This window comes from Malaya genurostris, chromosome 2 (genome assembly GCF_030247185.1).
Source record: "Malaya genurostris strain Urasoe2022 chromosome 2, Malgen_1.1, whole genome shotgun sequence".
Lineage (NCBI taxonomy): Eukaryota > Metazoa > Arthropoda > Insecta > Diptera > Culicidae > Malaya > Malaya genurostris.
In genome coordinates, this window is record NC_080571.1 from 284,699,315 (window position 1) to 284,725,307 (window position 25,993).

Below are 25,993 nucleotides of genomic sequence, written 5' to 3' on the forward strand. Positions count from 1 at the left end.
AGAAAATAGTTATGTGTACTTAGCACAAATCCGGTACCCACGTGGTACCAAACCCCTAAATAGTTTATTCTTATTTCTGATAAAAATAGTCCTACTTTTCGAATTAAATTCACCAGTTCAGGACGAATGTGACGAACTCCAACTGCATCAAGTTAATCCAAATTAGTGACCAAATTCCAGGCACAAGAATCCTTGAAACCACAGAATGACCTATTGTCTATTTTAAGCACTGTTAGCCATATCCACTCCGTGATCGATACAGAAAATATAACAATTTTCATTCAATGTAAATTTACTACCATCCTTAGTTATATGAATGAAAGTAGGTTATTCATTTAATTCCCATTAGATTTTACAACAATGGATCACGTTAAGGCTTCGATACAAACACGAGCAGAAGTAATTTCTTATAAGTTTCAAACGATATCTATACTAAATTTGTTAAATTTCACTGAGTTCTCTTGATTGCAAAACTTTATTCATAAGTTGGTTCCAGTGACTTATTTTTCATCAACAATGATATCAGATAGATATCAACATAAAACATTAGTTGATAGAAACAAAATCTATAGATTGTACTGAATTACAGGTTACAGATATTCCTAGCATCAAACTATTAATTAATAGCTGGCATTGCAGAAAAAAACAACAACCCAAATTCATTATCACGAGATGGCTATGAACACTGTACACTTAAAAGATAGTTTTCACAATTTAACTCCTCACCGTCAGTTGCGCTACGGCGGTATACACATACCTTACGGAGCGCGGCAAACGTACCGAATTCTCGTACCGTTGGGTAATTCCTACGACGTCGTTGGATTACAAAACCACAGACCGACTTCACAATTCGGCTAATGGCAATTGTGGAAGACGGTTACGGCACCTTCAACTTCACTTAACGGTCGAAGAAGAGAGAGAAAAACCACAGCCGAAGACACACCAAACTGGTACCGACGAGTCGCTCGAAACCGGGTTGGTAGTCTAACTTCCACGTACCACTTTCACTTGCCTGCCAGTGATGGCTGGTGTGGCGCACCGGAGTCAACAACGGGTTTTCGCTTCAGTTACGGAACGCGCGCGGTAACACACAAAGCCGTCGAGTCGCCGATTCGGTAATCTGTTTCTGTGCTAATAATCGTTTCAGTTCCACTTCGCTGTTTGCTATTTCTCGCTTATGTACGGAGCCTGCCTATCAATTTGCCAATGTTAAATTTTCAGGAAATCTTTGCCACTTTAGGAAGAAACAATACACAGACAAAGTGAACCGATGTTGAACCGCACAAAACGATCAGCTCAGAGGACTTCGGCCAAATACGATCCGAACGCTCGCGCAGTTTCCTGACAACTGACTGGATGACGGGGTGACTTACTGACTGTGGCTGGCTGGCTTGGTTAGCAGCTGGACACAATCAACCGTACGGTGTGACTTGCGTATATGTTCGCGTTTGGGTTGTACGTATGCATAACCAACCCTCGATCGTGGGTTTGTTTCATCATCACTACGTGTGCATGTGAGTGACCGTCCGTCCTGCGCCGGTGAATCGGCGATTCGCTTTCCTCGGTGTTTACGCCAACAAACAGGGGCGGGCTGGCGCGCGGGCGGTCTATCGCTCGGTTTTTTGGCGGGGAACGGCAGCACCATGCTATCAGCAAAACCTCAGCGGCAAACAGTGTCTCTCTGCACGAGTGTACCACGACGTCTTGTGACCTTAAAATCGGTACCCCCTAGGTGAAGTTGCAAAAAAAATGAAAAGTTCACCTGGCGCTTCGTGTCTTCTGATGACGGCTGATAAAAATTTCAGCGCCTGCTGTATCATCGGATTTATTCTTATATTAGCCCCATCATGAATTCCCCGGTTGGGCTGCTGCTGCTGCTATGTAGGGAGTGAAACTTGGCTGTGATGCACTTGATGCTGCAGTTGACCTTGTGATGATACTTCCATTGAGGGTGTGTGCTTCAAATTTACTGTCACTAGAGAGCAGTGCTATGAGATGAGTGAACTAATTTTTTTTCCTACGAATAGTTGAAAAGTTCATATTGATTATTTACATTAGCTGAAACTTCGGCAATTGTTTGAATTTATTATTTGTGTCAGGTAATTGATATAAATCAAACGTGAGTAAAACGTGTAATGGTCATTCAACCCAGCTTTTAGATGTGGCTTTTGGTTGTTATTAAGACGATAATAAACATACTTAACCAATATAGCAGTGAGTCGATTTGTTTTACATCATTCCGCAGTTGAATATTCTAGCACTGATATTCAATTACAATGAGTTCTTGTTGTGCCGCACAAAAAAAAAACGAGCAGAAAAAAATCGCGTAACTTCGGAAATCCGCGTATAAAACGCAAAAATAAAGAAAAAAATTGTTTCCAAATGTCTTCAAAAATCCATGAAACATCGAGATCTGGTGTTATCTCGACAAAAAACTGTCTTTAGGACTGAGATTTCCGAGATCGAATTTTTTTTTAAACCAAATGCATTTCTAAGACAAAACAAGAAAACCGCTTAACTTTGAAAATTTGCATAAAAAAATCGCGTAACTTCAGAAATTCTCGTAAAAACCATTTTGAGAATCTTTTGAACAAAACCCTGTTTTAATCCACTATCCACCTAACTCATGGTTTCATTATTTTTTTTTTTATATATTTATTTATTTCTTCAAGCAAATGTAGACTACATATAAATGGTTTACAATGTTTACTTAGATACTACGCATTATATCTACGACTATGCTGTAATTTCATTTCATTTTTGGACATACCAAGGTCAAGATGTTCGCAATATTGATTGTAGTGGCGCATTATACGATTGATTGGGCTATATTTCGCATAATTTGTTCTAGTGTTTCTTTCTAAAAATAATTTCCTGATTCGTAATTGACGGCTAGGTGTGTAAAAATTTAGTTGCGATAATAAAGAAGGTGATTGAATGCGTTGAGAAATAATGTCGCTGATAAAATACAGCATTGCAAGGTCGTGGCGTTCTTCAAGTGTTTGAATATTGATGAACATGCAGCGTGCTTCATATGATGGTAGAGGAAATGCTGCCCAGTTTCATTTACGAAGTGCATGTAAAAGAAATTGTTTTTGAATATTTTTGAAATTCGATGCGTTCTTCGTGAATAATATTGTATGGATTCTATACTAGGCTGCAATATTCCAAAATAGGTCTGACATATGTAGTGTATAATAATTTTAATGTGTATGGGTCCTGAAAGTTATGACTGAAGCGTTTAATAAAGCCCAGCATGCTATTTGCTTTATTGATTATGGTATTGTAGTGTTCCACAAAAGTAAGCTTGGAGTCTAAGTTTACGCCTAAATCTCGTACAATTTTACATTTTTCTACAAGTTGATTTCCTAACATAGATGTATGTTTGTGGATATAGTTTCATTTTTCCTGCTGAAAGTTATTGAGTTACATTTTTTTACATTGAGTTGGAGCAGACTTTTGCAGCACCAAATGTGGAATAGATTGATTTCGTTCTGGAATATTACAGCGTCGTTGATATTTTTAATTTCCATGAAGAGTTTCATGTCGTCTGCATATATAAGCACTTTCAGATTTTTGAGTATGAAGGAAATGTCGTTTATATGTAAAATGAAAAGGAGAGGCCCTAAGTGAGAACCCTGAGGTACGCCAGAAGTTACATTCATTGGTTCAGACAGAATATTTTGGAAGCGGACTACCTGTACACGATTCGTTAAGTATGATTTGAGCCATTCCAGAAGAGTATGTTTTATGCCATATTTTTGTAGTTTGTGTAGAAGTATGTATGTCAATACGGTCGAAGGCTTTGCTAAAGTCAATGTAAACAGTTTCTACGTAGTTGCCGGCGTCCATTGCATTCAGAGTGAATGTCATAAATTCTAAGAGATTTGTTGTAGTTGAGCGGCCTTTAAAAAAGTCATGTTGTTTGTTTGTTATTACATTTTTAAGTTGATGAAAAAGTTTTTCGTTTACAATTTTTTCAAATAATTTTTTTTAGGTCGTCAAATGGTGAGATAACTAAGTCCTCACAAGTTCCTATCTCATGCCTCCCCGAGCGTCTATGATGACATTTGGTAAACAGAACGGCGTCGACTGGGTGCTATCGCCTTCTGCGTTAGTAGCAGAATGAGAGGGTGCGAAAAGGCTTGTAGTTTGAAGCACATCCTAAAGTGCAATATTTATCATAGTATATTGAAACATGTGGTTCTGTTGTTTGTTGAATTATTTGTTATATGTTGAATTGAATTATATTACATTGTATTATATATTGTTGTTATTATTATTATAATTATTATTATTATCATTTAAAATGAAATATTATATTTTCTGCAGTACTGCGACGAAAGAAGAGCATAACTTACACTGCGACATCAACTGTTATACATTGTATCATAGCATATTATTTCATATATTATCTTCTGTTATGTTATATTATGTTGTATGGTATTATACTGCATTGCATTATATCATATTATATTGTATTATATTATATTATATTATATTATATTATATTATATTATATTATATTATGTTATAGTATATTGTTAGAATATATTGTGTAATGGTATATTATATTGTTCTATATTATATTATATTAAACTGTGTTATATTATTTTATATTATGTTATATCACAGAGAAAAGATATCCAACAGACGTGCAAAGTCGTGTGCAACGGTGATTTTTAACGGATTTTCACTTGTATGCTTTACACAGCTTTTTAAAGAAGTTTGTATTAGCTTGGATGTCTCTGTGATTATATTATATTATATCATGTTATATTGAATTAAATTATGTTATATTATATTATATTATAAAGGGTGATTTTTTAAGAGCTTGAGAACTTTTTTAAACAATAAAACGCATAAAATTTGCAAAATCTCATCGGTTCTTTATTTTAAACGTTAGATTGGTACATGACATTTACTTTTTGAAGATAATTTCATTTAAATGTTGACCGCGGCTGCGTCTTAGGTGGTCCATTCGGAAAGTCCAATTTTGGGCAACTTTTTCGAGCATTTCGGCCGGAATAGCCCGAATTTCTTCGGAAATGTTGTCCTCCAAAGCTGGAATAGTTACTGGCTTATTTCTGTAGACTTTAGACTTGACGTAGCCCCACCAAAAATAGTCTAAAGGCGTCAAATCGCATGATCTTGGTGGCCAACTTACCGGTCCATTTCTTGAGATGAATTGTTCTCCGAAGTTTTCCCTCAAAATGGCCATAGAATCGCGAGCTGTGTGGCATGTAGCGCCATCTTGTTGAAACCACATGTCAACCAAGTTCAGTTCTTCCATTTTTGGCAACAAAAAGTTTGTTAGCATCGAACGATAGCGATCGCCATTCACTGTAACGTTGCGTCCAACAGCATCTTTGAAAAAATACGGTCCAATGATTCCAACAAACCACAAACCACACCAAACAGTGCATTTTTCGGGATGCATGGGCAGTTCTTGAACGGCTTCTGGTTGCTCTTCACTCCAAATGCGGCAATTTTGCTTATTTACGTAGCCATTCAACCAGAAATGAGCCTCATCGCTGAACAAAATTTGTCGATAAAAAAGCGGATTTTCCGAATGGACCACCTAAGACGCAGCCGCGGTCAACATTTAAATGAAATTATCTTCAAAAAGTAAATGTCATGTACCAATCTAACGTTTAAAATAAAGAACCGATGAGATTTTGCAAATTTTATGCGTTTTATTGTTTAAAAAAGTTCTCAAGCTCTTAAAAAATCACCCGTTATTAACAGTTCGGCTGAAAAGTTCGTATCGTTTAATAGAAACACACATTTTTTTGCCAAAATTCGTTTTTATTATTCAACATAATTGCCATCAGAGACGATACAGCGATTATAGCGATCTTCCAACTTTTCGATACCATTTTTGTAGTACGATTTGTCCTTTGCCTCAAAATAGGCCTCAGTTTCAGCGATTACCTCTTCATTGCTTCTAAATTTTTTACCAACGAGCATTCACTTGAGGTCTGAGAACAGGAAAAAGTCACGGGGGGCCAAATCTGGAGAATACGGTGGATGAGGGAGCAATTCGAAGCCCAATTCGTTCAATTTCAGCATGGTTTTCATCGACTTGTGACACGGTGCATTGTCTTGATGAAACAAAACGTTTTTTTTAAGTTCGTCCTTCAAACGCTCTAATAATGCTATATAATAGTTACTGTTGATGGTTTTTCACTTTACAAGGTAGTCGATGAAAATTATACCATGCGAATCCCAAAATACAGACGCCATTACCTTACCGACCGATTGTTGAGTCTTTCCACGCTTTGGGTTCGGTTCATCGCGTGCAGTCCACTCAGCTGACTGTCGATTAGACTCCGGAGTGAAGTGATGGAGCCATGTTTCGTCCATTGTTATATATCGACGAAAAAATCGGTTTTATTTCGATATAACAGCTCCAAACACTGCTCAGAATTATCAATTCGTTGTTGTTTTTGATCGATTGTGAGCTCACGCGGCACCCATTTTGCACAAAGCTTTCTCATATCCAAATATTCGTGAATAATATGTCCAAAACGTTCCTTTGATATCTTTAGGGTGTCAGCTATCTCGATCAACTTCACTTTACGTTCATTGAAAATCATTTTGTGGATTTTTTTAACGTTTTCATCGGTAACAGCCTCTTTTGAACGTCCACTGCGTTCATCGTGTTCGGTGCTCATATGACCAGTACGAAATTTTGCAAACCACTTACGAATTGTTGCTTCGCCCGGTGAATCGTCTGGATAACACTCATCAAGCCATTTTTTGGTATCGGCGGCACTTTTTTTCATCAAAAAGTAGTGTTTCATCAACACACGAAATTCCTTTTTTTTCCATTTTTTTCAAAATAACAAAAGTAGCTTCACTCAAAATGCAATATCTCACAAACTAATAATCAGACAGCTGTCAAATTTATACACGTATCTTTTGAAGGTTGGTACTAACTGAAAATGGTATGGATTTAATTCTAGTGGCGCCCTCTCATAGAAACGATACGAACTTTTCAGCCGATCTGTTATGTTATATTGTGTTGTATTATATTATATTTTTCTATATTAATATTTATTATATTTTATTATATTACTTTATATTGTATTATATTGTATTATGCTCAAGTATATCGACAACGGGGAGGGACAGGGAGTGTATCAGGGTATCTTAAAAGTGAATGACTGGATGATGGAGTGGATTGCCAACCTGAGTCACGTGGGGGAAGCTTTGTGTTTTTCCCTGAAGGTCTGAAATGAGTACGAAGCACCCTTCTAACAAACAAACCATCAGGCGGGTTTAAGCTGGTACAGCGAAATTCTTTATTGTATGGCCGGATGTTCTTGCTGGAAGGCCCCGGGTCTTAAAAGCCCATTTTGGCCTTCTTAACAGCAATTATATGAAAGCTATCTGATAATCAAATTCGGATCTACTGTAAGTCTACCCGCATACACTGGTAATGCCTTGAACTGATGGTGGATTCACTCATACATACATATACATACATACATTTTTTTCAAATAATTTTGGAATGCATGAGATAATGGCTATTCCACGGTAGTTTCGAATGTTAGATTTTGCACCAGATTTAAATATTGGTACAAGAAAGGAAGATTTCCATGCTTTAGGAAAAGTACATTTATTAAGTAATAAGTTAAAATGTAGTTGTAGTGGTAGTGTAAGTTCTTCAGCAAGATTTTTTATTACTAAGGTATTCTTCAAAAAACTTTTCTTTAAATATTGAGTAAGACCAAAAAAGTTAGTTTGGGTATGTTCGCATAACCATACACTGAAGGTCTTTTTTTACGCGAGGATACGTACCGCAAAAAAACACGTTACTTCAGAAATCTGCGTAAAAAACCCGCAAACGTCGAGATCTGGTGTAATCTCAAAAAATATTTTTAAGAAAAATGAAGTGTCAGAGAGTTGACCAAAATTTTTTTTCGGGATCTCTACGTTTCATGCATTTCTATTTCAGTGTAATCTTTCATTTTTTTGCATTTTCTTTCGAAATAACGGTTTAAAATTTTAAACACATATAACTCTGTTGTTCCGGAACCGAAAGTCAGATTCGCACAAAAGTCAAACGCAGTCTATTTTTATCACATAGGCTGAAAAGTCCCGGGCCTAACACATAGATGACGCTAGTTTTGTTAGAAGACTGCTGCTAAAATTTCATGATATTCTATTCATTAGTTTGTGAGTTATTGTGCTAAGAGTGAAAACTACTTTTGTTATTTTCAGAACAATGGATCAAAACCAATTTCGTGTTTTAAATTTACAGTGCTTTTTGATGAGAAAAAATATCGTTCAAGCAAATCAATGGCTTTATAAGTGTTATGAAGACTTTGCTTCATCAGAAACAACAATAAAACATTTAGGGGTTTTTTGGTTTGTACAGAAAAACACATATTTTATTTCAGCTTTCTTCACGTTTCGCCTTCGGCTCATCAGTGCTTAAAGCAGTTCAAATTGAACTGCCATCTCCGCCTAACAGTTCAATTTGAACCGCTAAGCAGACGCAAAATTTACACTATTTGTGTAACGACTTTTTGGATTTTGCACCGAGATGCTATATCCTTTCTGATGGCTAGAACGAAAACGAGTGACGACTGACTACTGGTCGCCGCAGAGTGTGAACATTTAGGGGTTTTTTGGTTTGTACAGAAAAGCACATATTTTATTTCAGCTTTCTTCACGTTTCGCCTTCGGCTCATCAGTGCTTAAATTGAACTGTTAGGCGGAGATGGCAGTTCAATTTGAACTGCTTTAAGCACTGATGAGCCGAAGGCGAAACGTGAAGAAAGCTGAAATAAAATATGTGCTTTTCTGTACAAACCAAAAAACCCCTAAATGTTCACACTCTGCGGCGACCAGTAGTCAGTCGTCACTCGTTTTCGTTCTAGCCATCAGAAAGGATATAGCATCTCGGTGCAAAATCCAAAAAGTCGTTACACAAATAGTGTAAACTTTGCGTCTGCTTAGCGGTTCAAATTGAACTGTTAGGCGGAGATGGCAGTTCAATTTGAACTGCTTTAAGCACTGATGAGCCGAAGGCGAAACGTGAAGAAACAATAAAACGTTGGTTTGCTGACTTCAAACGTGGTCGTAGGGACATCGATGATGTAGAACGCAGTGGACGTCCAAATGAGGCTGTATGTGGCATGAGTTAGCTGACATCGTAAAGATTTCAAAGGAACGTGTTGGCTTTATATTGCATGAGCATTTGACTATGAGAGAGCTCTGTTCAAAGTGGGTGCCGTGTTTGATCACTGTTGAAAAAAAAACGAGATCGTGTTGATTCTGAGCAGTGTTTGGCCATATATAAACGTAACAAACCGGAATTTTTGCGTCGATATGTGACAATGGATGAAACATGGATTCATCACTTCTCTTCAGAATCAAAACGATCGTCACCTGAGTGGACAGCAACGGGTGAACCTCGTCCAAAGCGCCCGAAAGTCCAACAATCGGATGGCATGCGTTAGCTGACATCGTAAAGATATTAAAAGAACGTGTTGGCTTTATATTTCATGAGCATTTGACTATGAGAAATATCTGTTCATCTGTTGTGCCGCGTTTGCTCACTGTTGACCAAAAACGAGATCGTGTTGATTCTGAACAGTGTTTGGCCATGTATTATCGTAACAAACCGAAATTTTTGCGTCGATATGTGACAATGGATGAAACATGGATTCATCCCTTCACTCCAGAATCAAAACGATCGTCATCTGAGTGGACAGCAACGGGTGAACCTCGTCCAAAGCACCCGAAAGTACAACAATCGAATGGAAAGGTTATGGCCTCGGTATTTTGGGATGTGCGTGGTGTAATATTTATCGACTATCTTGAGAAAGGAAATACTATTAAGAGTGAGTATTATCTAGCGTTATTGGAGCGTTTGAGGGATGAAATTACAAATTGATTTTTCCATGTCATATATAAAAACGCGCTACTGAAAATGAAATTTCTATACCTATCACTCCGTAACTCCGGAACCGAAAGTCGTATCCGGATGAAACTCGGTAGGGTTATATGTGGTTGTAAGACCTTTCATTTGAACCTAAGCTTGTGAAAATAGGATGGACGGTCTCTGAGACAATTGAATGTACTTTTTTAGATCATTTTACACATTTTACCCTGTAACTCCCGAACTGGAAGTCGGATCCAGATGAAACTTTATAGAAGGCTATGAAACTAAACGGACTTTAATTTGAATCTATGTCGAAGAAAATTGGTTGAACGGTCTCTTAGAAAATCGTGATTTTTTTGTTTTTGGAACATTTTGCCCCGTCACTTCCGACCTGGAAACTTGACCTGGGTAAAATTCAATAGCAACCTATGGGACCATGAGACCTGAATTGATTTGAATTTGATTTGAAAATTAGTTCAGCAATATCCGAGAAAATCGAGGGCAAATTTTTGTTACATACACACATACATACGCACACATACACACACAGACATTTTGCGTACACGGCGAACTAAGTCGAATAGTTATCCACTCACCATCCGGGCCTCGGTTCAAAAGTTGGTTTTCACTATGATTGTAAAGTGGGAAAGACAAAAAGAGTGTTGGACACAATCTTTTAAGAACTCAGAAACAATTGGATACATATTTAAAAATTGCTTTATCATGTTTAAAGAGGACGGATTTTAACAATCCCTGACTTGCTGGATATAAGTATCTAAGTTTCCGAACATACTTATAACGTCAATTGTGACGTTGTCAAAAACCGAAAATTCTGACATCAAACATCATATAACTCAAAAAGTTAACTGGTTGACGAGATTTTTCATTTACGACTAGTTTGATGAAAATCAGCTCAGCCATCTCTGTGGTCAATGCCTTTTCGTTCTTTACACAGCTCGAGCGAATTCTATACTTAGGGTAACGGAGGTATTTTAGCCATTCTAATATATTTTGGTTCGGAATATATATTTCTGGATGTAATCAAAATGAAGAATATCGTGTTCCAGAATTTTAATAATTTTTCAAGATATTAGGTATGAATATTACGTGTTGAAACGTGAATGCGTGGTACCAAAAACTTTGAACGGAACTTGATTTTCTCAGGGCCTTAACCGATTTTTACAAACTTAGGTTCAAATAAAAGATCTTATGGTCCCGTAGGTTGCAATTGAATTTTATCCGGATCCGACTGCTGATTCCGGAGCTACAGGGTGTGGTGTGCTCAAAAAGCAATTTAGAGCGGTGATTCAATATTTTTTTTTAAATTCGATTCAAAATTGTTTCAATTTTTAAGTTATATTACTATTCTTTACGTTTCGTCTTCGACGCGGCAGTTCAACCTCAAACAGTTCAATTTGAACCACTAAGCAGACGGAAAGAAACCAATCCAACAGACTCATTGTCAATATTACGTCTACAGGGAGCATCAACAGAATTTTAATTTTCATTCTTGCATTGATGGATTAAAATCTGTGACGCTTGGCTATAAAGAGTGACTAAAATATGACAAATTGAAGTAATTATACCCCAGAACCTCTTTGGAAACCAAAACTACTACAAATTCGAATACCAACAGGTAAAAGTCATTGTGAAACCTTTTTCTGTCATTTTCGATTCTCAAAGCTTCGGTTGAACACCGACACTGCATACTATGTGATTTTCACTGAAAACAGCAAATGAATGAAAGGGTAAATGAAAGGAAGAACACAATTTTGGAACTACTGTTCCTCTTATGTCATTGACTGGACATGGATTTCGTTCTCATAGTTTGCAAGCGAAGCTGTGAGTGACATTAATTTCTCGTCATTTCCGTCTATTTTGAGTAAATGAAAATGACTTTTATTAGCTCTTATTAGTTACCACTGTTTGCGAAACTTTTTTTTTATATTGCGCCGAAACGCAATATCTTTCCTGACGTCCCGAAAGAAACGAATAGGCGACTGAACTGGTCGGTCTACCACAGATTTTTGTTATTTAGGGGTTTGACTAAAAGCTGTTTGTGTGCTATGGGCACATAACCGATTTCACTATTCTTTACGTTTCGTCTTCGACACATCAGTGCAAAACAGTTCAAATTGAACTGCTTAGTGCAAACATAAACAATTTTGTTTGTAAAATTATGATAGTTGCTGGCTAAACGCTACTGGATTCCCGCAACATCGGATACCGGATTTACCGGAAATAGTAATCGAAAAACCAAAAACGGAACTCACTTTATTTTATTCTCATAGACTGCTAACTCGAGACTCAAATGAAGTCTTATGGTCTCATAAGCTGCAATTGAATTTTATTTTCGGATCCAACTTCCGGTTCCTGGTCTAGTTAGTGAAGTATGTTCAAAATTTCAAACCGTCACTTATGAAGACGATGTAAAAAAACGATACGCCTAGTCGAACCGACACGGAAAGACCGAAATTAGCATTTTGGCGAAAAAATTAGTTGATTTTCTGATTTTAGTTAGTTATTTTTTGAGACAACTAAAAAAATCTTACTTTTGCTAATTTAGATTTTTTAATTCTAGTTCCCTTTTTTAGTTGAATTCACCAATTAAACGTGCTGTCATTTCTTAGCTAAGGCACACTTCATATCCATTCAACTAATTTTTCAGTTGAATTAGAGAAATAAAACGTTGTTTTCAACCAACATAAATGGTTTCGGCAATTTGCAGCTATATGGCGCTCTGTCACCGAAAAAACGTTAACATCGTAATGACTACTAGCCACTAGATGGCACACTACTACCGAAAAAAATTTCAGTCGCGGTTATCTTTTCTATATTGGCAGGTATAAATACGATGTTGTATTGGAGAAAAAGACATAAGCGAAACATAAACTTCTTTTTGAAAATTTTACTTCTAAATCGCTGTTTTCATTCGACTTCGCGAAATCGACTCTCTCACTGAAAACTTCAAGCACTCGGAAAACAAAAATCGAATACAAGTAGTTTCACAAGACTGTCCTTTTTAGCTTTTTAATGGATTGTTTTGCTTTGACACTTCTCATGAGTTTTTGGCTAATAAACTTATTTATAAAACCCATTTCATTTTTGTTTTCTTTGTGCTGTCCTTCAGTAATGACGGTGATAGATAAATAGAATCAAATTTTCTGATTTTAATAACGAAGTTAGTTTTTTTTTTTCATAAATACGTTTATTTCATAGGCAATATACATAAGTTTTTCTTCGCCGTGGCATCTACAATACATAGTACTTTAAACCTAATACATTTCGAATATCCTATTAGTATGTTGGTATTCATTAGTTAATCTAAACACTGTTTTTATCAAGCGAGTTGCTATTATAAATTACATTAAATGAAATACATTTATTTTGTACATGATCTTATAACTATTTCAGGTTTGTTTGTATCAGTTCATCACTTTTATTTAATATAAGATAGCTGGCTATTGGTTGAGCTCATGGAAGAGAAAACAATCTAACATAAAATAAAATTTAAATTGGAACTCCAATGGACTTAATGAAATAATAAAGAAGTTTCATGTAAGGAACGTCACGACAAGCAAGAATGTCGCGAACTGGGACATTGGATAGTCTACCTTGGGTACGCAAGGAATTTATTAGTTGAGATCTGACATCACGATACTCCACGCATGTCCAAACAACATGGTCAATATCGCGGTAACCTCCGCCACAAGCACAATGATTAGTCTCGGAAAGTCCAATTCGAAGGAGATGTGCATCTAACGTGTAGTGATTGGACATGAGTCTGGACATCACACGAATGAAATCTCTACTCACATCCAGTCCCCTGAACCATGCCTTTGTCGATATTTTAGGAATAATTGAGTGCATCCACCGACCCAGATCATCTTTATCCCAAGAAGCTTGCCAGCTGGCAAGTGTTCTTTGGCGAGACGCGCTATAGAATTCATTGAAAGCAATTGGTCTCTCATAAATTTCACCCTCAATAGCACCACGTTTGGCTAAAATATCGGCTCTTTCATTGCCTGGAATGGAGCAATGAGCCGGAACCCAAACTATTGTGATTTGATAATTATTATTCAATATGACGTTCAGGCACTGTTTTATTTTGCCCAAGAAAAAAGGTTCATTTTTGCCAGCAGCCTTTGAGCGAATGGCTTCAATTGCACTCAGACTATCTGTGAAAAGAAAATAATGGTTTGGAGATAATGTGACGATTATACTCAAACTATAATGAACTGCTGCTAACTCTGCTATATAAACAGATGCAGGTTCTTGAAGCCTAAAGGAGACCGAAACATTATTGTTGAACATACCAAACCCTGTCGCTTCTTCAATTCGCGATCCGTCCGTGTAAAACATTTTCTCAGAGTCGATATGCCTGAACTTACTTGTAAATATTTTTGGGATTTCCAACGAGCGTAGGTGTTCCGGAATTCCACGCACTTCGCGCTGCATGGATGTGTCGAAAAATAAAGTTGAGTCAGGGACATTTAGGAGGCTGACACGGATAGGAATATATCTTGAAGGGTTGATTTCCTGTGACATATGGTTAAAATATACAGTCATGAATCTTGTTTGAGATTGAAGCTCAACTAGCCTTTCGAAGTTATTAATAACTAGGGGATTCAGTACCTCGCATCTTATTAGCAGTCGCGACGAAAGCTCCCAAAAACGATCCTTCAATGGAAGAACTCCCGCCAGAACTTCAAGACTCATTGTATGTGTCGAATGCATGCAGCCTAAAGCAATTCGCAAACAACGATATTGAATTCGCTCTAATTTGATAATATGAGAGTTTGCAGCGGAACGAAAGCAAACGCATCCATATTCCATCACTGAAAGTATCGTTGTCTGATACAATTTTATTAGATCTTCCGGATGAGCACCCCACCAAGATCCGGTTATTGTTCGAAGAAAATTTACTCTTTGTTGGCATTTTGTTATCAGAAACCTAATGTGTCCTCCCCACGTGCATTTGGAATCAAACCACACCCCGAGGTATTTGAAAGTCAAAACCTGTTGGATCATTCTTCCCATCATATGGAGCTGAAGCTGCGCGGGATCATGCTTTCTTGAAAAGACGACTAACTCTGTTTTCTCCGCAGAGAATTCGATACCAAGATGAACAGCCCAATCGGACAAGTTATCTAAGGTATCTTGCAATGGTTTATGCAGATCAATAGCTTTGGGTCCAGTAACTGAAACTACGCCATCATCTGCCAATTGTCTTAGTGTACATGGGGTTACTAGACAGCTGTCAATGTCATTCACGTAAAAATTATAAAGGAGCGGACTGAGGCATGAGCCTTGCGGTAGACCCATGTAGCTAATTCTGAATGTTACCAAATCGCCATGTGAAAAATGCATGCGTTTCTCTGACAAAAGGTTGTGCAAATAATTATTTATAACCGCTGGGAGTCCATGTTGGTGAAGCTTGTCTGAAAGAACATCAATGGAAACTGAATCAAATGCTCCTTTAATGTCTAAAAATACAGATGCCATTTGTTGCTTTTGAGCGAAGGCAATTTGGATGTCAGACGAAAGTAATGCAAGGCAATCATTCGTCCCTTTATTTCTACGGAAGCCAAACTGAGTATCTGACAACAAACCGTTCGTCTCGACCCAAGTGTCGAGACGTCGTAGAATAATTTTTTCGAACAATTTTCTGATGCAGGACAACATCGCGATGGGTCTATATGAGTTGTGATTGGAAGCTGGTTTCCCCGGCTTTTGAATGGCGATAACTTTCACTTGCCTCCAGTCAGGTGGAACAATATTTTGCTCAAGAAGCTTGTTGAACAATTCCAACAAACGTCTTTTTGCGAGGTCGGGCAGATTCTTCACCAAGTTGAATTTAATTCTGTCCAACCCAGGAGCGTTATTGTTACAAGACATGAGTGCTATGGAAAATTCCATCATAGAAAAGGGGCTATCAATGGAACCATTATTTGAAAAAGATTCCCTAATAATGCTATGCGTAGGAACAGAATCTGGACAAACTTTCCTCGCAAAATCAAATATCCATCGGTTCGAGTATTCCTCACTCTCATTTCCTACGTTACGATTCCTCATTCGTCTGGCCGTATTCCAAAGAGTGCTCATTGAGGTTTCTCTTGACAAACCTTCGACAAAATGTCTCCAATAGCTACATTTCTTGGCCCGAAGTATGCTCTTGTACTTGGTTTCTAAAGTCAAGAATTTTTCAAAATTCTGAGGAGTTCCTCCTCCTCGTTTTAAAAACATCTTGAAGGCATTTTGTTTCGCGTGCTTAGCATCTGAGCACTCTTTGTCCCACCAAGGGTTTGGAGGCCTTCTGTTAGACGATGGACCAAGAAATCGTTTGGTTTGGGCTTGTTCTGCGGCCTCCAGAATCGAACAAACGAGGAAGTCATATTCTTCAAGTGGGGGGAGCTCTTCCATTGAAGTTAAGGCACTTGAAATATTACTTTGGTATTTAATCCAGTCAATATTTTTTGTCAAATCATATGGAATATTAACTGAATTAGCAATGCCTTTGTTACTGCTAATTGAGATGATGATTGGTAAATGATCGCTACCGTGTAAATCAGGAAATACTTTCCAGGTGCAATCTAGTCGAATTGAAGTCGAGCAAAGAGATAAATCTAATGCACTTGGACGTGCAGGAGGTCTTGGGATCCGTGTCATGCTACCCATATTTAGTACCGTCATGCTAAAATTGTCGCAAATATTATATATTAAGGATGATCTGCTATCATTGTAAACGGAACCCCACATCATTCCGTGCGAATTGAAATCTCCTAAAATCAAACGTGGAGCAGGAAGGGCTTCGACAATTTCATTAAGCTGTCGTTGTCCAACTTGAGCTCTTGGAGGAATATATACTGAAGCAATGCAAATGTCCTTTCCTTTAATGTTTATTTGACAAGCAACAACTTCTATACTAGAAGTCGAAGGAATATTTAATCTATAAAAGGAATAACATTTCTTAATTCCTAAAAGCACTCCACCATACGGAGAGTCTCTATCGAGACGTATAATGTTAAAGTCATTAAAACTTAAGGCTATGTTTGATGTAAGCCATGTTTCGCACAAAGTAAATACATCACATTTTTGACTATGCAACAAAACTTTAAATGAATCAAGTTTTGGCATGATGCTTCGACAATTCCACTGCAGGACAGTGATTGAATCATTTGCGGCGGATGATAAATTATCCATCAAATGATACAAAACCTGAAAGAACTGGCCATTGAGCTGATAACTGTTTCAAAAAAGTTCTAGCTATTGGAAGGAATGCCGTTATGATAGTCTTTAGAGGTTCAGAAATATTGAATGCTGCGAAAATCCATTCTACAATTTCCGAAAACTTAAGTAATCCTGTTGGTGAATGTGAAACGGAGCCCACTGGATTATTGTCTTTCCTTGAGCTAGTTTCTGGATTGGTTTGTGAATTTGACAAACCAGGAGGCACAGTTTTTGGTTTTAAATTTGGCTTTTTAGCTTTAACACGGGGATCTTTTTTTGAAGATGTAATTTTAGGTGTCTTTTTAGGTATTTTGTGGTTTGTTAATCTCCTCTTAACAGACCCTTGAGGAGTGACAAACGAGGTATCTTCACTATTTCCGTCGGAGTCAGATTCCTCTGGCTCCATAAGATTTGAAAAACCGTTTTCGGTTTCCAAGGGGGAGACATGTATGACCGTTTTAAGCATTTCTGCATATGTGCGCTTAGACCGTGCTTTTAAAGAAAGCTTCATTTTGTCTTTACGCAACTTAAATGCAGCGCATACTGAAAGATCATCATGAGGTCTCTCCCCACAATAAACACATTTTTCAACATTTTTATCGCAAAGATTATCCTTATGAGGCCCTTGACATTTGATACATTTGGACTTATTACTACAGTAAGTAGCTGTATGCCCGAATTTTTTACAGTTCGTGCAATTCATAACATGCGGTACGAAAAGCCGAACAGGAAGACGAATTTTATCGATATAGACATGGCTAGGCAACGCAGATCCGGCAAATGTTACACGAAACGAATCTGAGGGACGATACGACTTTTTTCCATCGACAATAGATGCTGAGTACAATTGCTTGCACTCGAGTATCTTAACTCCCTCAAGCATGGAGTTTTTAAAACGACCAACTCCATTTTTAAGTAAATCATCGGCCGTCAGACTTGCTTCAGTCACGACACCGTCAATTTCCACCTCCTTCGATGGAATGTAAACTCGATATTCAACAGAAAATAATTTACAGGTTACAATTTCGTTCGCCTGTTTCAAGTCATTGACAACAACTCGAATTTTATCTCTATTAACTTTACATATTTCTTTAACTTCAGAGAAATGTGATGTCAAATCCTTGGTAATTTGCATCAAATTTAAAATCTTTTCTTTTTTTCGAAGATAGACTATCCATGGCCCAGTGGTACCCTGTGGATAATGTTTAGCCCTCGGAGTATTTAAACTCTTACTAGTATCCGGAATCGGATTCGGATGATCTTCCATAAGATCATCCATTACATTAAATTTTTTTGTAAATTAATAATACCAAAATAAAAACTTATGTTTAGTAAAATTTCAGATATAAGAAATAAAAAATAAATTAAATTAAATCTACCTTGTAGCTGATGTCTCTGTTCCTTTATCGTGAAGAACGACGTGAAGCTCTTCCAACGATTTCCAATTGGCAGTCTTCTGCTGTTTCCAATTGGCAGTCTTCTGTCGTTTACTGCTATCTCAGTTGCTCTGCCGTCGTTGTGAACACCACTGCACTTGCTGTGCTGCCTGTACCTGACCCCAGGTACAGTGCTTTTGCTCTTGGTGGCGATCAAATGCGATGCTTGCAGTGTAGCACCTCGCGATATATGCCGTCTCTTTTGATCCTACGCAGCGTACAAATTCTGGTACCTGGTAGATCAGCACTGGGTTGCTTTAGCACCTTTGTGCCTTTGCACCCCTTCGTCTTCGCACCTTTATGCGATGGCACCTCTGTGACTCGTCACTTCTATGCTCTCGCACCTCTGTGTTTCTACACCTCTGTGCGTATGAACGGGATGGCCTTCGTTGCTAGCTTTCCAGTCGGGAAACGCCCCGAATATTACGTTTGCTATGGGCAGTTTAACTACCTGAAGCTTAGAATTGTCTCGGTATCAGCCGTTAACTCACGAGCCAGTACAATCGAAACACAACCTCTTCGCTTGAATGGTTTTTACTGAATGAACGAAGTTAGTTGTCGATGAGAATTTCGTGTTGGATTGAAATATTGCTGGTTTGTGTCCAAAATATTCGCCAACTAAACACATTCTCTAAAAATAAGAGTTTTTTTCAGCACAGTAAATTCTAAATTTTAACTAATTTTATAGTTATTTTGGAAATTTTGTTGTTAAAATCAACTTATTCAAAAACAGTAATACGAATTAGGCGCAGAGCTAATTTCGGTCGTTCCGTGGATAAACAGAATACGGTGGCCAAACCTCGCACCCGATTGTGGTACCACGAGTGATTTGTGCAGCCGAAATGCATCGCAATGGACGACGAAACGCACATTGAAACTGACGCCAAGTAGATTCCCGGTCTAGAGTTTTTTCGTCGTCAAGTCCCACCTAGATGTTTCTGAGAAATTCCATAAGCAGAAGGCTCTTAGTGAAGTAAATTCAGCAAGTCGTACATAACGAACGGTCTTACAATCCAGTTGTCGTATGTTCGAGCCCCGACCTGGAAGGATTCGCAGTGTCAGTAGGATCGTAGCGCTAGCCATGTAATGGTTCTATACGCTATGAATCGACTGCGAAGTCTGTTGAAACAGAAGATCAAATTCCTCAAAAGGAATGTAATACCAAGGTTTTTCACATAAAGAACGGTATCATAGACTAAATATAGAAAAAATGCCACTTCTCTTTCTTCTGTCCTACGAAGATGACACTTATATTGGCAAAATTTGGCATCGTGCCATTACACCAAGCGAGTGGTGGTATTGAGAAAACGATTTTGTTTTTTTTTTTAGAAAAACGAGACAAATCCGACGAACTCGTCCAAATTTCGCCCATCAAAAAATTCTTGAAAGTGTGCAAGAAAGATGGCGCAGGTGTTGCCCAGAATTTGATGAGTAGTGTTAAGTTCAAGTTGCGGGCATTTGGCCAAGGAAAGCAGGTTTCAAATTGTTTACAAACAGAGGTGCGTTAAATGAACGCAGGAAAAAAATGTTTCAGTGATGCTTTAAACTTAAATACTATTAAAGTTATGTTACATTTTTCGGTGTATGATAATTATTTCACTTGGAAAAGGTAGTTCATCGAAATCTTTCCTAGTTTGAATTGGCAATAGAATAGAAAATTATAGCAACGTATTGCCATTGAGATATGAAGATTTTTACTGAGAGAAAAAATAAACACACTGAAACCATTTAATCGATCTATAACACGCACAAGCTATTATTTGAATAGCTTGAATTGATTTGCTTTCCGATAAATATTTGGTCTAGGCATACATCATGCGATTTCAAGCCGTTCTTGGCAACGTCAAACAGCTGCACCTGAATCAAGGAGAGCCACTTCCATTCACAAGAGATAAGTAGGTCATCATTCAATGTCGAGGATATACCTTGTAGCGAATCTGGGATCGTGTCTGCATTAATTTCAACTTTGCATAGCAATGGAATTAGAATTATTATTATTGAAATTTATCACGGTAAATAAAAATGTTATGCACAGAGATCCCAAAGAGCTAGTCGCTAATCAGACGATGTAAACTCTGTTCCCAGTAGCAATCGAGTGACTTTAGACGAGTGTACTCCCAAAGTTCATCGAGAACGTCCTGTCCTAAGCAATACTGTAGTGCGAAGTGTTGTGCAAATTCGCAACGATGGGAAGCACCATCCGCACACCGCACCTTATCAGCGCATTCATCCTGGGACCAGCCGAACGGGATTATCTAGAGGTCGAATGAAGAATAAAATCAAATGCTTGAAGGTCCAATGACGCGATTCGTGCGGGTGCCACGGTAAGTTAGTGTAGTAGCTTTTGCCGTCAGCCTGAATAAATTACACCGCGGTCAAACTACGACTGTCCAATGACCGACCTGACGGCTCGATTGCGTCTTCAGAAAATAACAAACTGCTTCCATTTCCATTCCCGGCTCCGGGAGGCAAGTAGAAAAAAAGGTGATGCTATCAATAGCGCTCCTGAATGCTGCTTATCTCCATTCTCGTCACCCCGGTTGACCTGCGAACTCCCCCTTGACGAAGCACGTTTTCCGTGCCGTGCGGGCACCTACATGTTCGCCTGGAAAGGTAAAGGCTCCGGTGGAGAAGATTCGAGCAGCGTGTGGAATCATACGAGTACGCTTCCGTTACGTAATCTTCAAGGTTATTCGACCGCACGGATGGTAACTGGAAATGATAATAACTTCGCTTTTTAGTCAACAAATTAAAACGTGAAAGTGAAAAAAAACATGTGCAGTTACAGATTTGCGATGTTTGAGGCAAGTCCGTCAAAGATTGAATTACGCTAATTAAGAAGAAAGAAATCATTCAAATACAAGCATGATATCCTGCGCTTGTCTGGTTTCCTTCTGAAAACCCAAAACGAAGCAATTATAAGAGATTAGTAATGCTACACTCATTGACATAGTATCTCTTTTTTTCCCCATGTCAAGACAAGTTTGAAGGGATACCAAATGAGACAATCAAACGAAACGCCGATCATTGACGTCAATTGGGTTTTTGAAGTACGTTATATGACTATTCGTTTTGTTTTTGTTCCTCTTGATTCTCAGATCGATTTCTTGTTTGGTTTGCAAGTAAGCAGCACGGTTGTTTTACGCAAATTCAAAGTCACAACATCATCATCATCATCATCATCATCATAACCATCTTCGATCAAAAGCAAGTTCAAAATCCAACGACCGAAGTACATATTTGTAGTTGTCTAGCAAAACACACGTTCTGCTGGAAGGCTTGGGAAAAAATGCATCGGATCAGATAAAGCTTGCTTCAGATAGAATTGGAACAAAGACAATTACCTGCATTTCAGTTATTTATTATTGAATTCAAGATCTTTTTTTATACAAATGTAGCGTTTTCTTCATACTTTTAAGAAAAAATACGGATAAAATTATTCGTCACGGTTTCGAAGGAATTCCCGAATTTTTCCTGTAACACGGCTCATTAGGCGGCGCACACCTTCTTCGTCCATCGTTTTAGCTATCTTGTTCCACCAGGTCGTCATCTGATTGATGTCTTTGACAACCTTTCCCTTTGCCTTGAGTCTACTCTTCATGATTGCCCAGTATTTCTCAATAGGGCGGAACTGGGGGCAGTTGGGTGGGTTAAGGTTTTTCGGAACAAACTGGATCCCTTTCTCTGCATACCATTCTTGAATGACTTTGCTGTAATGCTGTAATTTGGCAATCTGGCCAAAACATTACTGGATGGTGGTGGGATCGAATGAACGGCAAAATTCGTTTTTGGAGACACTCTTTTTGGTATAGTTCCGATGTCATTGTCTTATGTGTAACGAAAATTTTCGTTTTTTGCCACAGCTGCAAATGCCCTGCCAAATCATACATTTTCTTGCAAATTTGTCGGCAAAAACAAATTTAAATTTGGCTGAAACATCCCCCCGAGCCGTTGTCAAGTAAAATTTTTGACCTGGGATTTGCCGAAGTCAGCCTTGACATAGGTTTCATCGTCCATCAGAAGACACCCGTCGAACATGGTCAGCATTTTGACCACACTATTCTGATTTATGGTCCGATTTGGCTGTTTGCTAGCTCGATACGACTTGATTCCTTCCCGGAGTCGAGTTCTCCTCACGGTACTATGTGCAGCACCGAATTTGTCTGGCCAAATCACGGTCCGACAGATTAGGATGCCTCTTAATCGTCTTCAAAATCTTACCACGCAGTTTCCGGTCGACAGTTCCACTCCGACGATTGGCTTGAGGCTTCCGAATTCGTCTTCAATGTTTCCTTATACCGTTTGATAACGCGCCATACGGTCTTTCTGGGCAATTTCAGCTGTTTAGCTAGCCTAGATGCAGACCACAATGGATTTTCCAAGTAACTGTGCACAATTTTTTCCCTTCTTTCGGCTTCCATGTTGATTGTTTACAAAGTACAGTCGATTGGAGGAATGTCAAAAATCATACGTGAAGCTAACAAAATTCCTGACACGTGGTGCCAAAAACTTCCAAATCCGTCCACCAGAAGCGTCACAATTTGAGCAAAAGTTTGTTCCAATTCTAAATGAAGCAAGCTTTAAGACACTACAAGAAATTATAGAGTCTACAAACTAGATCTCGTAAACTGCAAATGCACTGATGAGTCGAAGACGAAACGTAAAAATTAGTAAATGGTCAAGTGCACTCAGCACAAGCTGATAGCCACGCGGTACCAAACCCCATAAATGAAACTCCGATGTTTTGCAGAAAATTGTTCAGTCAAAAAATTTTGAATATGAATCTCACACTTCGAACTATGACATCTGTCAAGAAAAACGCATCATTACAGGTGCGTATTGGTGTTACATATTTTTTCGAAGAAAAATAAGCATGTTTTGAGTCTAATAAAGACTGTCCCAGAAAGTATGGACGCAACCAAGAACCGCTGCCATTTCGTAATGGTTCAAAATCTGTCAATTTTTATGGCTGCGTCCTATTGTCTACACTCTTTGCTAACCACTTGTGCTGTTGTTTATTCGTTTTCATTAGTTTGTTTCGAAATGCGCGGACTTTCAGCAGAACAACGTCGAAAAATTGTGCACAAATGGTGCACAGAACGCGGACTGTCACTGAGAAAGATAGCAAAAATGGAAGGAGTAAGTGAAAAAGCCGTGCGAAATGCAATCAGGAAGTTCGGTGAAGGCGTTCGAGCAAAAGAAGGAGGTTCCAGTTCGGGATGTGGCCAAAAAAGTGGGCACTTCGAAGTCAAATGTTCTTCGTACTAAAGAACGTTTGAATCTTCGAACCTATAAGAAGCAGAAACCAGTGCGGTAATTAGTCACAATCAATTGAAAAAAATTACCTGACTTTGAAGATATCTTTAGTTCATTTTCTGCTTGAGAACGTTCAGTTAAATGACTTTGTTTACGTTCTTCAAATGAAGATTTTTTAGTTCATCTTCAAATGGAAATCATCTTGTATTCATTTGACGGGTTTCCTTGTGTGGTAGTCAGTGAATGAACACGGTAATGTAGCCGATTGCTAACGCTAATTGCATATACTTTTCAAATGAAACACGTACATGTCAAAATACAAAGAGTGAACATTCACTCTCCTCTACGCATACGTACCAGGGTTACCATATTCACAGATTTTTCTATAAACGACAGATTTTTTAAAATGTTTTCAACATTTATTACATTGGTATTTACAACATTTATTTCGAAAGATCTCTTTCAAAAATCATTACTTTGATACAGAAAAGGTTATCTGCTTCACAATCCGTAAGCAGAAAACAGGTTTATGCGGTTTGCGCCACAACGAACTATACATAGTATTGTTGAAGGTTCACAATGTCTGTTTTACCTGGCAGCCCTGGTATACAGTTAAATGAACCAAGCTGATTGTGTGGTTTGATTCACGATGTAGAAATTAACTATGGTGAACACTTTATCCTTTGTCTAAATTAAGTTATGTTTTTGGCTGAAAATTTTGAAGATATGAATAACGGAACACTTGCTGTTGCTCATACCACCGTTGAATTACGTCTAGTTACAATTACTGATCATAAATTTCTATTTCATATTCATCATGTTAAAAATACTCGAACAACATATTTAATTTCGTTGGAAAATTAGTCTTTTATAAAAGGCTCGTGTAGTTACCAGTATACTCTACATCATGGGATTGACTGACGTTTGATACAGGATTGGAAACTATAATGGATAGAAATTAATGTTTTTCGGAGTTGATAGGTTTGTTCAGTTAGGATATACATGTTGGTTTGAACTGTGTTTTTTTATTTTTTTTTTTGTGTGTTTTCTAGTTACTTCGTATATGAGTCATGATTGTCCCAGTTCAGCACACAGGCAGGCTGTTTCACGGCTAGAATTCGTATCGAGCGTTTGGGATTTTTTCGCTAGCTAATGTTCCGGCAAAGTAAAATGTTACAAAGCTTACTGCCATTGAACATAAGCGAAAGCTATTTTGTGAATTTTTGTGAAAATGGACTATGACATCGCTTTGAATCTGTTTTATGTCTAAAACAATTTATCTTGATAACAGAATAAAGGAATTTTTTGGCAGACTTGCATGAAACAATAAAAAGGTTTGATTGTGAACAATAATTATATCCAAGATATATGTAAACAGTGGTAGGCTGAGCATAGGTATGTTTGTGAGAAAGAAAATTCAAATACAAGATTACAAATTATTATAAACATTACAAGTTACAAGTTGTTCAATTATGAAAAGTAAAATCTTTATGTTATTTAAGAAATTTTAACGATAGGAGTCATTGATTTTATTGAAATTGGTTATGGAGAATTTGACTTGATGTTCAAATATTAGAGGTGTATGTGTGAGGTTTTTGAGCAGCTCAAATATATTTGAAATGTTGGACAATTTGTGTTGTTATTTATTAATGATAAACAAAGAGAAAAATCGATTCAGCTATACGCTTGATTGGGAATCAGGATTCCCGGTTTCCTGAAGTGTGATGTTCAAGTTAGAAACTGTTGCAATGGTTTTCTCATATATAGTCTTATTTAATTTAACGAGCAGAATATGCTCAAGAATGTCTTCGCCTAATGTGGAACGATGTGGTGAAAGTATTAATGCTAGTGCACTGAATGACCTCTCGACAGTCGATTGGGTAGCTGGAACTGCTAAAACAACTGACGCTACTGCATATAATTCAGGATGAGTCGTTTTTCTTTTCATCCAATGGTCATACGCAGTGCATTGACGCATCTCTGCTTGGAGAGTTTTTAACTGCTGTTGGAATGTGCTTGAAGTATCATTGGTACTAAGCGATCCGCCGAATATTTCGGTGATAAAATTATCGCTTTCATTAAAAGCTTCTGTAGCGTTAGTTGTACACGTTTGTTCAATAGAGTAACGGGGATCCAAGTATTTAATTCTCGCCCAGGTTTGAATAATGAATTT

The 25,993-nt window shown here is 37.8% G+C and overlaps 2 protein-coding genes across 5 annotated transcripts in view; both read right to left on the minus strand.

Moving 5' to 3' along the window:
• Nucleotides 1-25,993, minus strand: part of LOC131430400 (ATP-citrate synthase) — an 80,486-nt gene that overhangs the window by 29,104 nt on the left and 25,389 nt on the right. Inside the window, exon 1 of one of the 4 annotated variants that reach the window (XM_058595341.1) lies at nucleotides 781-1,357. The exons of 1 other annotated variant lie outside the window; for it this stretch is intronic. The gene's annotated coding sequence lies outside the window, so the exon portion shown is untranslated. Of the gene's footprint in view, nucleotides 1-726; nucleotides 1,358-25,993 lie in introns of those variants that run through there. 2 more of the 4 variants (XM_058595340.1, XM_058595342.1) reach the window with 2 other exon arrangements.
• Nucleotides 1-25,993, minus strand: part of LOC131429252 (uncharacterized) — a 42,252-nt gene that overhangs the window by 11,829 nt on the left and 4,430 nt on the right. Inside the window, exon 2 of the mRNA XM_058593302.1 lies at nucleotides 25,782-25,993. Coding sequence (XP_058449285.1) covers nucleotides 25,782-25,993 — 212 coding nt within the window. The remainder of the gene's footprint in view (nucleotides 1-25,781) is intronic.